Raw genomic sequence first — 17,422 nt, forward strand, 5'->3', positions numbered from 1 at the left:
CACTTGTACTCGCAGTCTTACTGTATGTGGAGGTGTCAAGTGTCTTCCTGCTTATGATTAGGCTCATCATTATTCCTCTCCATATTTGGGTCACATAGTCCCTATATACTTGATTTGCATAATCAGAGAATACCATATCAGAACTCTCTCCCCTTTGTGTCCTTGGCCCCCCCGCTGCTCTCAGATGGAGTTTGATGGTGCGTATTTTATTGTGTGGAGCACTAAACCATCTCCCCAGCAGTAAGCTCTTATATGTGAAGCTCTTATCATCATGAATCCATACAGTGGCTGTCGTCACGGGCTGATAAGCTAATAACGTGCATTATTCTGCTTGAGTGTGTAGCTGAACAGCCAGCAGATTATAATGAAGTCATACACGGTATCACCAGAGGGGGTTTCACGCCCCTCACCTGTTTTTCTAATGAGCAGGTCATCAGATTTGCCCCAGAAGCTCGTTAATATTCAGCGTCGACTAGAAACACACCCACGGTCTCGTGCCTCGTTTCTGATCATGTCAGCAGGAGTGGTGAACACAGCGGCCGTGAGCGTGCCGCCAAACATTCCTGGCTCTGAGGTCCTGACAGCCATCGCTGATTCCCCAACCTGACAGCTCAGAGTGCCGACCTGCATGTTTCCTGTGCTATAAACAGCTACTGTCTTATGTAATGGGGCTAATTTAACCCTTACAGCCTGAGGGGAGGGGCTGTAGTACAACTCTCAGAACACCCTGAAATATCAGAAGCATGCTGGGTTAGGATCTCATTGTGTGTGCATTAACAGACCTGATGAGGCGCCCACAGTTGGCAGTGCATCACACTCATTCCTTTGACTGTAATAAATGGCGGCAAATAGACTTCAGGTTTAGATGGAGCAGATCTTTGACCTGAAGCTTCTGCAGGTGAAGCCTGAACTCCAATACAGCTAAAGTTTTAAACTTAAGGCGTCCTCTTAGCTGCTGTTTCACTTAAAGAGTCCTGTCCTGTCTGTTGAGCTTCTGTTTTAAGACTTTCATTATTGCTCTAATGTTTCATTCAGCATATTTTACTTGTTAGCAGCATCAAGTTTATCCAGAGCTGATCAGGATCACCTCACACCAAGAAGGTTCACGCTTTGAATCCTTCTCTGTCTGTAGAGTACTCAGACTTCTCCCCACAGTCCAAAGACATGCATGTTAGGTGAACTGGTGATGCTAAATCATTTGTAGGTGAACCGGTGACAGTTCCATATCAAGTTACAGACTTCCAAGCTGCTGTAACATTAAAGGTGTTTCATTCCCTAAGTGCGTGTGACAAGAAGTGGTACTGTTGTGAGACAGGTACTCTGGTGTGAGGGATTTTTTTTTCTTTTATCATATTATAAACTCAATATTTTTGGTTTCAGACTGTTGGTCAATGAACATGCTGTTTTGTGCTCTCATGAACCATGTTTCACAGATATTGAGAAAATGTGTGATTTGCTGCTCAGTTTGAAAAAGAAATGTCAGTGAGCCCAGTGCCAGACCCTGAGGTACGCCACCAAACATCTGTAACATATGAGGGAACCTAAAATGCTACATTTGAATCTTATTTTGAGGTATGATGGGCTGTAAGAGTTTGAAGTCTTGATCTGATGGGTGATTTTAAGGCAGTACGTTTAAAAGAACTAATTTTAAAGGGTGAGCTGTGCAGAGAAGGCTTAATTTCCTCTGAACCGCCTCATTTGAAACAGCAGGCTTCTGTCTGACGTTACACTGTTTGTGTTGCTGATTCTTCAGTCTGCTGCCTTCTGTCTCGTGTAACTTCCTCTTTGTTCACCCATCGCTGAAACGCTGCCGGCTTCAGACCAAATGACAAAAACCTCTTTCTTGGAAATTTTTCCCCACAGAGTTTGTGACAGCTTTGCATATAAATGTGTTTGTGAGTAAATCCTTCCCTGCAGGATTTCCTTTTAAACTGCAGCGCCTCAGCAGGAGCCATCACACTGAAAGAAACCAGAGACGCTTCATATGTTCAAATGAGCTCAGAATTCAAATGAAAATCCAGCTCTGTCCTCCATAAAACTCCTGTCTTTCAGAGAGATCCACAGAGCGATAACAGCCACAGCGTACTCACCCAAACCAGATACACTCTGTTACATACGCATCATCTAACAGGTGAAGAATGCATGTTAATGCACAGACAGGTAGCAGAAAATATATCCTCTCTCTCCTGGGTTCACCTGATGAAGCTCAGAAGGGGGAAATGTTTCAGTAAAGTTAAAAAACAAACAAACAAACAATTTAAGGTGACCAACAGTTAAAGATGAGGGTAATTAGAGAGACTGTAAAGAGCATCAGAGGGAGGCAGCAGAGTCCAGCAGATGTCAGGCTTTCACAAGTTTCGTCCTGCAGAGAGTCTGAGAGGAAACCCTTTGATCTCCTCCCGAGGAGAACTCCAGCGGTGATGGTTTCTTCCCCAGGTGACACAAACCAAACCGCTGGCTTGGTTTCCTCTCCTTTGTGCTCTCTAATCCTGTTTCCTTCTTTAAATAAATCCCCAGTGTTAAATCCTCCCAATTCTTTCGATCTTTGGGCTGAAGGAAGGACAATACTCGGTGTATAAATGCTCAATCAACAATTACTTTATTACATAGAATTCAACACTTTTGAGCACAAACCATCCGGATGGGGAGGCAGCTAATCTCAAAACGGTGGAGGGTTCCTCTCTTATAGCCTCTGATGGCCCCCACCTAGTCGTAAAATCCTAACATTCACATGTTTTCTAACTCCTGGCTGAGCCTGACTTATGGCCTTGGCTCCCTGTCTTTCTGCTTGCAGAAAACAGGTGGGGGTGAAACTCTTGTGGAATGTGGTCCGTCTCCTCCGTTATCAGACAGCAAGGCCCTCTGCAAACAATATGCTCTTCATAACTCAGCAGTATGAAATGTCATGAAACAGTGTTATTCATTCACAGTAAATCAACAGTATAGGATAATATAAACCTATCTAAGAAATCTAATGATTTTCACATTTTCTTAATTCAGAAGTATAATGTAAACTAAAACTACTGATCATACTCTCTATAATAAGTATGATGGGGCTTACAGCAGTATAATGATTCACTCATTTCGATTACAGGCATAGGATAACATATGATAGAATAATAATCTCACACCAGCTTCACTTTCCTGATTTTCCTTTGGAGTGTAGGAAGGCTGTGACCTCCCTCTGTGATCACCTTCATCTATAAAATAGGTAATCGTGTAGTTTAAAGAACACACTGCTCACTTTGGAGAAAAATCCATGATTTAGGATTTCTGTGCACCAAACACCAGTTTAACTCTCTAAATGTTCTTATTGAATTTTATCTACAAATTTAAAAGGGGGGGGGGGGGGACCCCTGGAAAACATCAAATGTATTGAAGAAAATTTATTTTTAAGATAAACACAACAAAGAAAAATAAAGAAATAATATGGCATTAAAATTAGAAAATTTATTATTTGAAATAAAATAAATCCGAACGATAATGCACAAATATATATTCATGTGGTAGAAAACGCTTAAAATGTGACAAAATATTGACAAATTCAACGCACCACATGACTTCTGCTGCAACAACAGGAGGAAGAAGGTTCATCTCACAAATACAAAAAAAAGTTTGAATGAAAAATCATTTGAGGCAAAATAATTTGATCTGATGTTTGAAGCCTGATTCAGCTGCACTTTTACTGCCACGCGCTCATGCGTCACACTCAGGAGGAAATAAATCTTTAAAAAAGCAGTTCGATTAAAAATGTGATTCAGAGCCGAGAGCAAACGCTCACGTCAGGATTTAAATCTAAAAATGTTTCGATTACAAATATAAAAAATAAATAAAGTTCTGCTTTTATTAGTATATTTTTCCTTTTATTTTCCGGAGAGTCGCTGTGGGAAACCCCTGTGCTCTGAGCATGCGCAGAGCGCCGGCCAGCCCGCGGTAGTTGGAGGAAGTTTGGATGTTTGTTACCTGTGCGCTTGGCGGTTTGTAACGTCACCTCACCGGCCTCAGGTGAGTTTCTGGCCCCCTTCTCCTCCTCCTAGCACTGATTGGAGGGCTACGTGAACCGCGTGCAGCTAAAAAAAAACGGAAAAGAGAGCGCGCGCGGCGGGTAACCGCGAGTTTGAAGAGCAACTCAGGTGTTTTCAGGTGCGCTGTATAGGTTTCAGTTCGCTCCGGAGGGGTGTGTGTGATTGTTTGGTTTTTTGTTTTGTTTTGATCAGTCTCTGCTCTCTTCCAGCAGAATGAGCTCCTCGGCTGATCTGGAGCAGCTGGCAGAAATCGGTGAGTGTGCAGCGGCTTTCCAGGTCCTGGTTTGTCAGGTGCTTTCCTGGAAACTTCTCAGCGCTTCCTGTAGTAATGGGAGGGGGGTGTTGTATTGACTCTGTGGTTGGTGAGGTAGCTCTGAGAGCTTTTCTAGTCGTGTTTGTGGCTGTGTCATGTAGATTGTAAAGCATACTCGGCTCAGCAGTAAGGTTGAATGTAAACAGAGAGGAGAGCAGATGTTTGCAGGCTTAGGGACGTGGTGATGTTCTACCCGGTGGTTAGCTGCATGATGGAGGGTCAGCTGCTCACAGTACATGTTCATACTGATGTTCTCTAATGAAGAGAAACGACAGACCGTCACAGACAGCGTTTGAGATGATCCACAGCAGGAGGTCCGGCTTTAATCTGCTGCTGCGTGTTTCACTCTCTTCAATGAAGTCTGAGTCGGCCTGAGAAGAGTTCAGATGTTAGGAGTCGGTGTTGCTGTCAGCCCACATTAATGTAACAGAGCAGCACATGGCTGTGCTTCACTGTGAGGTGCAAGGAAAATGATTCGTGGTGTTCAGAAGTTTTTAGTAAAAATCTGAGAAGCATGTGAGTTCAGCTGTCTGGAGCTCGTTTGTGAGTGCCTTGATTCGGGTCTAGACTTGTATCTGAGCGTTCCTCTGCAGCACCGTCTGTTTTACCTTTGTCCACCTTCTCATCTGCCTGCTGGAGACGAGCACGATGCTCTGTTAGGTTCATGTGCAGTGTTGGGTTTGTGTTTTGGTCTCATGTGACCAGAGCCCCTGCTGTGTGTCTTGTACTTGAGGCTGACTCTAGTCTTCTCAACATTCTTGTTCTTATGGATCTAAGTTCAAGCCTTTGACACTCTCTCACTCCATCCTTCTAAACAGACTTTCCTCTCTTGGCATCTCTGACACACCTCTAGCCTGCTTCCAATCATATCTCCTTGACCGCTCCCAGTTTATCCAACTTAAATCATTCTGCTCTCGTCTATTCCCAGTCACTGCTGGTGTACCCTAAGGTTCAGTCTTAGGCCCTCTTCTCTTCATAATATACATCCTCCCTCTTGGTACCATTTTAAAGTTGATCCCTACTTTCACTGTTTTGCTGGTAACATATATATATATATCTATATATCCCAGTTATATCTCTCCCACAGGTCCGATTCCTCCCTCCAACTTCTTCTATTTCAGATTACTTATCCCAGTTAAAATCCTGGTTCAGCTCCAACTTTCTTAAGCTCAATGAGGATAAAACTGAAATTCTACTTATTGGCACTAGATCCAACCTACTGAAGGCAAATCATTTCACTCTCACTATTGACAACTCCACAGTTTTCCCTTCACATCAGGTTAAGAGCCTTGGTGTTATCCTTGACAGCTCACTATCCTATAAATTGCAGACCAATGATCTCACCCGTTCACATCCTTCTCTTTCGACTCAGTCTGTGTCCATTCTTGTTCATAGTCTTGTTACCTCCCACAGTGACTATTGTAATTTTCTCTTACATGGTCTCACCCAAAAATCCCTTCATAAGCTTCAACTGTTTCAAAACTCCGCTGCCCGCATTATTACCAGAACCCCCTCCTACCAGCGCATCACCCTTGTCCTTCAGGAACTTCACTGGCTTCCTGTGAAATTCAGAATAGTATTCAAGCTTCTTCTGTTCGCCTTCAAGGCCCTTCATAACCTTGCTCCTCCTTACCTTTCAGACCTGTTAAGCACCACCTCTTCTGCTCGCTCAATTCCATCTTTTTCTTCTAGCCAACTTGCTCTGCCTTCTTTTCGCCTCTTTCTGTGTGAACTTATTGTTTGTTTATTTTATCTTGTTTTTTATTGGTCTTAGTTTTGTCCTTGGGTGTCTTGAAAGGCGCTTTTAAATAAAATTTGTTGTTATTATTATTATGATTATTATAACTGATGACCTGTGGACAGACTGTGGATCTCAGCAGCTGCTCCACAGTGACTGTGTGCCTCTCAGCCATTGCTTACTCTTCCTGTGGATGACGGAGTGAGTGGATCTCTGTGAGGCTCTCAAAGCCTGAGATCTGTTTATAACCTCCGCTCCTTCAAACCCACCTGCTGTTTGTTCACTGCTGTTCTTTCAGGGACCTCTGAGGCTGTCACAGAACAGCTGGACAGAGGTGACCTGTTGGTGTCCTATTAGTGACCTGCGTTTGATCCAGGGGTCTTAGAGGAAAAGAGGCTGAAAATAAATGCACGCCACACATTTCAGATTTTTATTTGTAGAAATGTTTGAACAGCATGAGTCATTTTCCTCTTCAGGTCATTGTCACTGTGCTGTCCGGTCACATAAATAACACACGTGTCAGTTAGACATGGATCGATGGAAGCACAGCGGTCTGAGTTGGCCTGCGGTCACAGGATGCTGGCACACTTTAAAACCTGCAGACGAAGCTTTCGGTTTCTCCAGCAGGAAAACTACAGCCCAGCGCCCTGGCTCTGATTGTTGGGCAGCTCCTGCTCGGGGCTAAAGTCGGCCTTTGTGCGCTTGGGTCACTTCCTGTCTGTTATCAACCTTGCTGTGTGTTTACAACAAACTTCCCGAGCACAGATTACAGCTCCAGTTTCCACCCTGATAATCACTGATCTCAGGAAGTCATCTCGGAAATGGGCGGAGCTACACGTTTGGAATTCAGAACTAATCACCGGTCATTTCTAAAAACTCAGCCAAAACTCAGGTGGTGATGATGGTGACGATGATAATGATGATGATGTGTGTAACTGTGTTTGGATAGTCTTTGTGAAGCTGTGTCTGAGGTTGGGACCTCGGAGGGCAGCCTGACTTGAACATGGAGACCGAGAGCAGCAGATAAGACCTTGATGAGGTCAGAAGGAGCAGGTTCCTGTTACCAGTCTGGCTCAAGTCTCATGAATGAGGCGAAGTTATCAGCTGTTGACCAATTAGAAACAGATCTTCTGATAGCAGAGAGACTGATGTTACAGAGAAAGCTAAGATTAGAAATTGTGAAACAGTAACTTCAGGTCTGTGACAGTAACGTCAGAGGAATGTCCAGAAGTGGAACTGTTCTATTCTGGAGGTCTGTGCTGTGACGGGGAAACACTGATGTGTAATTTCTTCTCCTCAGGTTCATAAATGAGCAATTTATCACATGTGATTATTCTCAGGCTAAACTTTGACTTCTTCAAAGGAGAGGGGAGCAGCTTGGCGTCATATCAGGGTTATTAATCAGAATTTATAGCTCACACTGAAGCTGACGAGTGTCACGCCCACTTCACACTTTACTACAGACACAATGGTGAGGTCATTTTCCAGAGATCTGATTGGTCAGTTACTTTTTTAATCTCAAATATAACCAGTGGTTACATCTGCAGGTTTTTATTGTGAAGGATCTTCTGTTACTGACTAAATGTGGAAGCTCCTGATGGATCAGCTGATCAGTCAGCTGTAAAGGAAAACTTTAAAGAGTTCAAATGCACCTCAGACACACGCAGGCAGGCAGAGACACATACACACTCAATCAAACAGACAGACACTGTCTGTGTGAGTTACTCAGGTGGTTCTTCCTCTAACAGAGCTGCAGAAGGAGGAGGAGGGCAGTTGTGTCACAGACGGTCCATCAGCTCCTACAGTCAGCACACCAAGTCTCGACCCCTCCCACCCGTATTACGACGTGGCTCGACACGGCATCATCCAGGTTTCGGGTAAGCTCCGCTTCAGTCAACCAGTTCAGAACGATCCACCAATGCTAACGATCTGCTAATATTCTCGCCGTTTTTGGTTCCAGGGGACGACCACTACGGCAGGAAGCTGATTGTCTTTAGCAGCTGCTGCCTACCACCTTCGCACCAGCTGAATCACCGCCGCCTGCTCGAGTGAGTCCATGTTGCAGCCTGCCATGGTCAGAGACATACAGGTCCTCTGTGGTTGGTTTTCACAATGTTCTCTGTCTGCAGGTACCTGAAGTTCACACTGGACCAGTACGTGGAGATGGACTACATCCTGGTGTACTTTCACTATGGCCTGAGGAGCAGCAACAAGCCGTCTCTCAAGTGGCTACGAGAGGCTTACAGCGAGTTCGACAGGAAGTAGGTCACCTCAATTTCTTGTACTCTTTATGAGTCAAGTTCAGCGCTTTATTGCAGAGACCAGAACCTCAAGTTCAGGTCTGCTACAGAGCATGCTCAGTGTGACGTCAGAGTGTGTGGACCAGCTGCACCATCAGCTCCTATACAGCAGGAAACCCTTTCAGACCCTCCACAGTTTACTCCGAACTTCAGTCTCAGAGACGTTTTAGCGTTTCTGTGGAGAACTAGAACCTCCAGCTTTACTCCAGCCTTCAGTCAGAGGACGTAACAGCCGCCGGGGTCTACAGGCTGGTCGGTCGATCAGTTTTGCATTCAACTCGATTCAATCAGATTCTATTTATTTGGACCTTTTAATTGTAAAAGTGCAAAAAATGACCTTTTAAAAAATGTGGTACCGGGCTCTGCACTGAGGGACATATCTGGACCTCTTTAGCTCTTCAAATGTGCTTAAAGTTGTGTTGAGGTGCAGCAATGAGTCCTGAGGGGTGCATCAGGGTCGATTCTACCTGTTCACCTGTCTCTGAGAAGTGGTATCGATCAGGTTACCGTGGTATCACGATCCGTCAGGGAGAGCCACAGATCATGGACCGAGAACCAGACTGCTCATTTTAGTGGATTATTCAGCAGGTGTGTTCACATGTGTTTCAGGTACAAGAAGAACCTGAAGGCTCTGTACGTTGTCCATCCCACCAACTTCATCCGAATCGTCTGGAACCTTTTCAAACCTCTGATCAGGTACAGATGTACCTGAGCACACCTGAGGCTTAGCAGGAAGTTCTCTAGCTGCTCTCGGTCACGCTGCAGCTGATTCTTCTTCTTCTTCTTCTCTTCTTCTCTGTTTGCAGTCACAAGTTTGGGAGGAAGCTGACGTATGTGAACTACTTGGCTGAGCTTCGGGAACACCTGAACTACGAGCAGCTCTTCATCCCTCCAGAAGTGCTCAGGTCGGTGCTCCTCGGCTCGGACGCCCAACAGCTCGGACGCCCAACGGCTCCTCACCGTGTTTATCGTCTCTCCACAGACATGACGAGGAGCTGCGAGCGACTCAGAAAGGAGGACCCCCGCCCTCTGTGAAAACACCCCCGCCCCGGCCCCCCCTGCCCACCCAGCAGTTCGGCGTTAGTCTGCAGTAGTGAGTGTCACTCTGTAGTTTAGTCGATCGCTAACGAGCGGTTTTAATCAATGAAACATGTTTTCTGACAGCATCAGAGAGAAGAACCGAGAGGCCGTCATCCCACCTGTGATGACCCAGACTGTCACATACCTGAAGGAGAAAGGTGAGGCTTCATCTCAGAACAGTGAGTTCAGGGTCACCTGATCCAGTTGAGAGCTCTGTCTGGATAGTCAGATAAAGTGAGGTCAGTAAGGTGAGACCTGTGATCAGAGTTTGTGAGGAGATGATCTGCAGTCGACTGTAAACCGGAGAAAAACGTTGTCAGCTGATGTCAGTGAATGCATCACGGTGTGTTTCAGGTCTGAGGACTGAGGGGCTCTTCAGGCGATCGGCTCGGGTTCAGCTCATTAAGGAAGTACAGAAACTCTACAACCTGGGTGAGTGGGGTCTCCCTGCCTCAGCAGAAGGGGCTCTCAGATCGTCATAAAAAAAAAAAAAACAGACAGGAAGTCATGCTGAGGCCAATGTTGCATTAAATGAACTTCCTGCCGTGCGAGGTGACGCCTTCAGATGGAGATAACTGTGAGAAATGGGAAACAGCTCGTGTTCATGAACGTAACATTTAAGATCAGCATGATCACAGATCAATCTCCAGGTGATCAATCGATCACAGCTGCTCCTGGTGATTCTGATTCATGATTTTACTGTACTGCTCACCCAAAAAACCTCTTCAATCCTTTTTCCACTCATATAAGCTACACTGCTGTAGTTCCAATTTATTAATGTTATTTTATGAAGTTTGATTATATTTATCTTATGTATTATTTTTTGTTTCTTGTAGTTTGATTCAAATATTTGTTTTTGTTTCCATTTTTTCTATTGGACTATTTTTTTATTTTATAAAAAATATCTTATTTTTTATTTTATTTTCATATCTTCATTTTTAAAATTTGTGGATAAATTTGAGTTCAGGATCTGTGAAAAATAGCATTGTCAATAAAGTTAACTTTATTTAAACTCATGCAGGGAAGCCGGTGAACTTCGAGCAGATAGGAGATGTGCACGTTCCTGCCGTGATCCTGAAGACATTCCTCAGAGAGCTTCCTGAGCCATTGCTCACCTTCCGGGTCTACAGCCAGGTCCAGGAGCTGCTCCGTGAGTCCCGCACTTCCACATTTGTGCAGGAGAAGAAGAAAAAGGGGCTGTGTTCTCTAGAGACTAAAGTGGTTTTTGATTGGTTACAGATGTGGAGAGCAGTCTGCGGGTGACCCGATGCAAACAGATCGTCGAGAGTCTACCTGAACATAATTTCATTGTGGCAAAGTACCTGCTGTGCTTCCTGCACCAGGTGAGTCACAGCTCAGATGAGCATGAGAAGCACCAATCAGGAGGTGATCGATCAGACACACAAACAGCTGATTGGAGCAAACAGATTTTTATTGCTGTAAAGTTGAGACTGTAAACGGAGATGGCTGGTCAGATTTGTAAAATGAAGCAGTCTCAGCAGCTGATTTACATACTTGTGACGTCACATATGAAACGACTCAAACAGCAACGCCTTCGAATATGGAAATAAGTTACAATAAAAATCATCTTAAATATACAAAAACATCATTTGATCTGTCGGACTTGTTTGTGTATCGGTGACTTTACTCTAACAGTGAGACACCACTGCCACCAGCAGGTCAAACTGAATGCTGCAGCACCTTTCCAGTTTGTTGATGTCTTTTCTCTGTTCCCTCTCTCTCGCCTGTGCGGCGCCCCCTTCAGGTATCTCAGGAAAGCATCATAAACAAGATGTCTCCATCTAACTTGGCGTGTGTTTTTGGCGTGAACCTGGTCTGGCCTCGTCACGGCTCCATCTCCCTGACCGCTTTGACCCCTATCAACATCTTCGCTGAGCTCCTCATCGAGCACGTCCACACAGTGTTCGGCTCCCGCTGCCCACCTGCACAGGTGATGCCCTGAAGGACGGCGGCAACTGTTTTTTTTTTTTTTGTTGTTTTTTTTAACTCTTATCGTTTTTAAAAAGGTCAAATGCAAGGTGAACCTCCAAGCATGAACCTTCACGTTTGGACTCATGATGGTGATGTTACTGGTTTTATTTATAGTTTAAGTGTTTCATCTTTAATGAAGTAATAACACTGGAGGTGATCTGATTGGACGAGAAGCTGGAATCCGTTTCCATGTTTGTGGTATTTTGTGTTTCTGTCGAGTGTAGACCGCCAAATGTAAAAACTGATTGCAGTAAGTTTTGTTTTTGTAACAACCTCAAACCCTCAGAGCGCCGTCTTCATCAGGTTTGTACAGACAGAATGTTTTCCTGATAGAAGACACCCAGAGGTTTATCTTTTATATGTACCTTTATATGTGATAAATTCTCTGCTTTCACCTGTTTTTGTTTAGATTTTATTTTCCCACTGTTGGACTTTACGCATTATTGGAGAAAAAAGGTTGGTTGATGCTGAGCAGCTTCGTCCAAGAAGTGTATGTTCATTAGCCAATGAGCATGCAGGTACACGGTCAGCTTGCCCCATTTTCTGTCCCCAATTTAAATTCAGCCGATCTCACCTTCAGCCTCTCCTGAGGTCACTTTACCTGTAACTGCTCAAACTGAGCACGCTCTTATTTCATTGTGAGCCTCAAATTCAGAAAGTTCTGCTTCACACTGAGCAGAAATCAGAATCCTCATCTACAATTGAGTAAAATCCGAGCCTGAGGAGACCCGTGCGCAGGTGAGTTCAGGTTCAGCCCTCGGCTTTCTGGTGTGAAGGTGATTCATTCCTGCTCTGAACCACGTTTTCTTCAGATAAGAGGTGAACGTGAACCTTCAGGTGGTCTGAGAGCTGGAGGAGGACCACCAAAGCAAAATCCTCATCAGTGAGTCAGCTGCTAGGAAACACAAGGGCTGGACTTTCAAAATAAGAGCAGACTGTAGAGAAACTGCTAAGAATAAAACAAATTTGAGCCGTTTTTATTCTTGAATTTTGTTTATTAATGATTAAATTTTTCGTAAGAACTTGGTACAAAAAGGTGAGACTACTCTTTAACCATTTACCACCTTCCATCAATCCGCTTTTTAATGCATCATAAAGAAGAAAAACTACATTGGCATATTTAAGACAAACACTTTCCTATACACACTATCCACTGGACAGTCCCCTTATCAATGACAAAGAAAACTTCTACTTCCACAGCCAACACACACTTCACTTCCATCTAAACACCCTCGTATCGCCGTCGCCGCCGCCTCGTGGTTAAAATAATACACCGAAGCGAGAAGTCAGAATGCAGAACTGGCAAACAATAGAAAATCCAATGTTCTGTTTTCTCGTTTTGCTCCTCCATAAAAGAATATAAAAATGTTTTTGTTCAAATGTCGACTCGTGTATTAAAATAGATCTGTTTAAGCACTGCACAGTTTCTCCCGGAGAGGATTTCTAGAAACGGATGAAGAGGTTCGCTCGCAGGGACAGGTTTGTTCATTTTAAAGGGGCGGAGCATGGACGTGGCACAGAGCGCTGATATGGTTTCCTTCTGGTTTTATTTCCCTACTCGATATGCATCACATGGCATCATTCACGTCACCCTCAAAGATTTAATCTTATGTTTTTACACTTTACTGAAGGTTCGTCTCAAATTCAGAGCCAGGAAGAGTTTAGTTCAAGAGTTAAGTTACGTTAAGCTCTAATATCCACCAGAGGCAGCAGCAGTGAGTCAGTAAAAATAAACATGTTTACAGCCTGATACAAAAACTGTTGGTCTCTTTAGATAATTTCCCCCATTATAACAACTGTATGAAACTTTTGATACAGAATAAAGATAAGAGGAAGTAAAAGAGATGAATGAGTGTCTCCATATGCAGATGACAGTTTTGTATACTGGAGAAGAAGGAGACGTAACAGTTTGAGGTTCATATCTGGAGTCAGAGACAAACAACTGTAAGGGGAAGAAAGTTTTTATAACTCAACTGTTTTAAACTGTATTAAGGTTTAAAGTTTGCAGTTCGCGGGACCTCTTTGACTGGCAGGTGATGGTGGTGGCTGTAGCTACTAGCTGTCTCCTAGGCCTCACCTCAGCCAACTGGAGTCTGGACTGGACCAAATTTGTGCTGTTGGTGCCTTTTAAACAATATGGCTGCTGTGAGGTTAACAAAGTTAGTGAAAAAAAAGGTGTTGATGACCTTTTGTGTTGACTAATAATGCAGGAGCATAAACTGAACCGTTTTATTTTGAAAGGGCTGAATCCAAGACTTCTTTAGCTAAGGTAGCCACACAGATCCCCGTGCATCTCTTCGTCAATGTGCTGCTTTCCTCTGATGTAAAACATTTTATTTGCACCAGGACTCACTAACCTGAGCACATGGTTCAGAGATCAGCACTTTGGGGTCAGAATTTAGGAAAATTATTTCCTTCCAGGCTCTGTAATCGGACAGAGCTCTTATTCTGAAAAACTACTTGTTCATTTGACGATGGAGAGAACGACGGACGCAGGAAAATTTGGTGCTGAGAGACGTTCATCTGAGGTTGGGATCCCTCGGTCAGCCGAGGTGTCTGTCATCTGTGCACCTTCACAACCTACGCCTTCTTCTTACTCTCAGTAGTTTAAAATTAATCCTTTTTGATACCGTCTGTTCTTTTATTTATTTTGTCAGTTCATGTTACTGACTCTTGGAGTTACAAGAATCCATCATTATGAACATGTTCGCAGATTTAAGCCAAAATGAAAGCAGAACAAACCAAAAATCCTTTCAGTCTCTGTGCCCCTGATTTATTCGATTTGGGTTGAGGTTCTAAAATTCAATTTTTCTTTAAAACCTAATGGACGTGAAGGTGCACAGATTTCAGGCGTCAGCTTCAAAGCATCTTTTGGAAAAGTCAGGCTGTCGTGTTTCCGTGCCCACTTTTGTCTCTCAGCACGGTCAAAAGCCGATGGAGGCCTTTGCACGTGTTTTTGGAGTGAAGTCACTTTGGAACCGTTTTGCCGATGTATTGCTCATCGTTTCTTTCATTCAGAGTCGCTTGGCTGCTTTTTAATCTTTTGTGCAGATGATGTTTCTCCAACATTAAGGATCTTTTCGGTATTTTGGACTTGATATGACTCATAAAATAAAATCACGTCTTTATGTATTCCTTCCCGTCCTCCTGATAAAGCCTTTGTTTTTCTGACCGTTTCTTCATGTTTGTGCATCGACAGGAAGTTGAGAGCTGCATGATAAAGAAATAAAAAATGTACTAAATCTAACTTCATAACACTCAAATGGAACCTCTCTGGACCAGCAGGAAGACTAGCGAGACAAATGGACTGACAGCGGCGTCCCGGCCCGCCGACAGTTTGACAGAGCGGTCCCATTTCCGATCAACGTGTTTATAAAATGACGCAACAAAGACGCAAACCCTGGATTTCAAACAATTTGTACTTGAGGCAGTGTTCATCAGTCGGATTAACAGGCATGTCGCTGTTCGAAAAACACGAGTAAAAAAAGCGAAAAATATAAAAACGGGCAGGGGAAGAAAAAAGCACATTACTGATCCCAGTACAAAAACAACAAAATGTTTTTGGCATATTTTTTATACTGGTTAAAGGTGAGAGGGGGCGGGTGGGTCACATCGACTGAACGCCGGCGTGTTCGAGTGCAGCTGTGAGCAAACACGGCGGTCCCCGCCCACTTAACCAATCACTTCCTGTGACAGCAGAGCGGGATTTTTTTACTTTAGCTCAGCACGAAGAGAGAAGTACAGCTTACAGTTTATTCAGAGACTACTGAAGATCTGCTGGTTCTTAATATTAAAGCCGTGAATGTGTTTCTCCTGTGGTCTAACAGGACTTGACTCAGTATTTTGATGGGTGATGTTGAAATGAGACAAAAATCAGTTTGAGGTCACATCAGGAGTAAAACTCTCCAGATTAAACGTGTTGTGTTGACCCCTCGTAAATGTGGAAGCAGCTTCTTCTGTCTGCTTCAGCATACACGTATCTGATACTGAAACATTTTGGGCTTTTCAAACTGAGCATGATGCAGATAATGTGCTGAGGATGAATGAGGAGCAGCCTGTCCAGCAGAGCGTGCACTGGCTGCACGGTGAGCAGCAGACAAACTCAGTGCTGGGCCTGTGTGTGAACCTCCCGTAAGGTCTGTGTTGGTTCACTGGAGATCAAACATTTGTGGTCCTACTGTCGGCGCTCATGGTATCTGACCATCATGGTGTTTGAACCAATTAAATCCAGTTTAATGTCGGGCTCAGCGGTTTTTATAAATGGTTTTCTAATAACTCATATCATTCAGAGCTTCAGAGCAGTTTTGACTTTTTAAGTGCAGTCTTAGTTTTTCAAGAGCAAAGGTTAGAGTTTGCATGGTTTGTTTTCTGCTTTTCTTCGACTAAACCTTAAAGAGAATGTGAAGCTCTGCAGTTATTTTTACAATCTAGATGCATCAATATTTACTATTGATTTAAATAGGAAATGAATTTTAATGAAGATATGTCTGGCATGTTTCTCTGGCTCGGCTGTCAAACAGGAAGTGGATGTTTTAAACGAGCAGGAACTCGTCTCGTTCAGACGTGTGACTTCGGTAAAGTTTGAAAACCGAAAAAGAAAAACCCTGCGATGATCATGATGGTGATAATAATAATAATAATAATACAACATATGTACAGTGATCCCCTTGAATACTCCAAACTTACATTTTTCAACAGGCATCAGCATGAAAATACTAAAATCTCCACTAGAAATGCTAATTTCTGTAGTTTAATCTTAAATACTTTTTTTCTTTGACTTTAACTCTATTAATACTGAAAAAAGTTATTCTCTGCTTTTGTTTGAAGGCTCGTATGCGTTCACATACACGATGAAAACATTTTCCTGAATCATTATGGCAAAAACATTGTTCATAGGAGAATGAGAACAAACATTTACTCAGATATATCAATGTACAGTCCGTCCACTTCCATCCATCCTGGATCTACTCTAACTCTACTGTTCTCTCTCTCTATACGCAGGACAGGAATCAGACCTGTGTTTCAAAAAAGGGAAATATCTTCTGGGCCGCGCGTTCCCGCCGCCACGCTGTAATCGAACTTTTTGTAATAAATACATTAAGGCCAAGAATGTTAATAAATAGAAAAGAACTTAAAAAAAGAAATCTCGTAAGCACTGTAGGTGTTGGGTTTTAAAAAATACTTGAATCGTGTGGAGGATAGAGGCTCTTCATCAATATTTTTCTGACTAAAGAAATCATCACCGCTGCCCTCTGTGGAAAAACTCGGAGCTCTGGTGGGCGGGGCTAGATGTTGACGTCGTCCTGGCTGTGGCTTGTCTGCAGGGGCGTGGCCGAGGGGCCCGGCGGGGTGGCGGCGGCGGTGGTGCTGGTGGATTTGATCCAGGACTGTGAGAGCAGCGACGTGGCGATGGTGGCGGTGGTCGTCATGGTGACCTGGATGAGCTGGTCGCGTTGGATCAACCTAATGAGAGTTTTGAGACGGTCGAGCGACGCCTGAGTGTTTCTCTGCTGCCCCAGCAGGCGCTCCCGCAGGTCCATGCATTGCTGCAGCAACAGGAAACAGAAGAGCAACTTCCTGTCAGGTACAACAGGTACACCGGCACACCCAGCATTAGCATGTGAGCTGCATCCTGATCACTCATCTGGGGACATGTATTACGTGCTACAGATCAGGTGTTAAAATCAGGTATAACCAGGTGTTCAGTCCCATCTGCCTGAATGGAACGTGGGTTCTACCAGGGATGGCTACTGAGAGGCCAATGATACAATGCTTTAAAATGCCGGGCAGTATGTAGTGTTAACAGCTGAGGTCAATGAGCTATGAAACAGAAACGAGGCGTGCTAAACACAGTTGAACCCTTCTTCCATTCATCTGAAGGTGACAGCAGTTTAAAGTGCTTCGTTTTTTAGCTAGCTGCCTCGCCTTCATCAGCAGGCCCTTACACTCTGTTTAGCATGCCTTTTTCTGTTTC

The 17,422-nt window shown here is 43.9% G+C and overlaps 2 protein-coding genes across 5 annotated transcripts in view; one reads left to right on the forward strand and one right to left on the reverse strand.

Annotated features, from left to right (window-relative positions):
* Nucleotides 1–3,923: 3,923 nt before the first annotated feature.
* LOC146689256 (rho GTPase-activating protein 8-like) lies at nucleotides 3,924–11,847 on the forward strand. 3 transcript variants are annotated; one of them, XM_085436376.1, is made up of 13 exons: nucleotides 3,924–4,005; nucleotides 4,235–4,278; nucleotides 7,825–7,953; nucleotides 8,037–8,124; nucleotides 8,206–8,337; nucleotides 8,986–9,072; nucleotides 9,183–9,281; nucleotides 9,359–9,469; nucleotides 9,541–9,614; nucleotides 9,811–9,888; nucleotides 10,478–10,606; nucleotides 10,696–10,799; nucleotides 11,222–11,847. In XM_085436376.1, the coding sequence occupies exons 2-13, from the start codon at nucleotides 4,239–4,241 to the stop codon at nucleotides 11,417–11,419; spliced, it is 1,269 nt and encodes a 422-aa protein (XP_085292502.1). In that variant the 5' UTR covers nucleotides 3,924–4,005; nucleotides 4,235–4,238; the 3' UTR covers nucleotides 11,420–11,847. The 3 variants fall into 3 exon arrangements, with proteins under 3 accessions (XP_085292502.1, XP_085292501.1, XP_085292503.1); XM_085436375.1 differs by having other exon boundaries at nucleotides 4,238–4,278; XM_085436377.1 differs by lacking the exon at nucleotides 3,924–4,005 and adding an exon at nucleotides 4,016–4,143 and having other exon boundaries at nucleotides 4,238–4,278.
* Nucleotides 11,848–12,496: 649 nt separating this feature from the next.
* phf21b (PHD finger protein 21B) overlaps nucleotides 12,497–17,422 on the reverse strand; it is a 90,458-nt gene continuing 85,532 nt past the window's right edge. For both annotated transcript variants that reach the window (XM_085436371.1, XM_085436370.1), the window contains exon 14: nucleotides 12,497–16,994. In XM_085436371.1, coding sequence (XP_085292497.1) covers nucleotides 16,734–16,994 — 261 coding nt within the window. In that variant the 3' untranslated portion in view covers nucleotides 12,497–16,733. The remainder of the gene's footprint in view (nucleotides 16,995–17,422) is intronic.

The sequence above is a fragment of the Copadichromis virginalis genome, linkage group LG17, assembly GCF_057382275.1.
Source record: "Copadichromis virginalis isolate Kocher_CV1m ecotype Utaka linkage group LG17, C_Virginalis_male_GT1.1, whole genome shotgun sequence".
NCBI classification, from domain to species: domain Eukaryota; kingdom Metazoa; phylum Chordata; class Actinopteri; order Cichliformes; family Cichlidae; genus Copadichromis; species Copadichromis virginalis.

Excerpts from the sequence above, each read along its gene's own strand:
- LOC146689256 (XM_085436376.1), top strand. The coding sequence starts at position 4,239 with ATGAGCTCCTCGGCTGATCTGGAGCAGCTGGCAGAAATCG. Across the intron at positions 7,954-8,036 it reads CGGCATCATCCAGGTTTCGG|GGGACGACCACTACGGCAGG; the intron begins GTAAGCTCCGCT and ends TTTTGGTTCCAG. Across the intron at positions 10,800-11,221 it reads TGCTGTGCTTCCTGCACCAG|GTATCTCAGGAAAGCATCAT; the intron begins GTGAGTCACAGC and ends CGCCCCCTTCAG.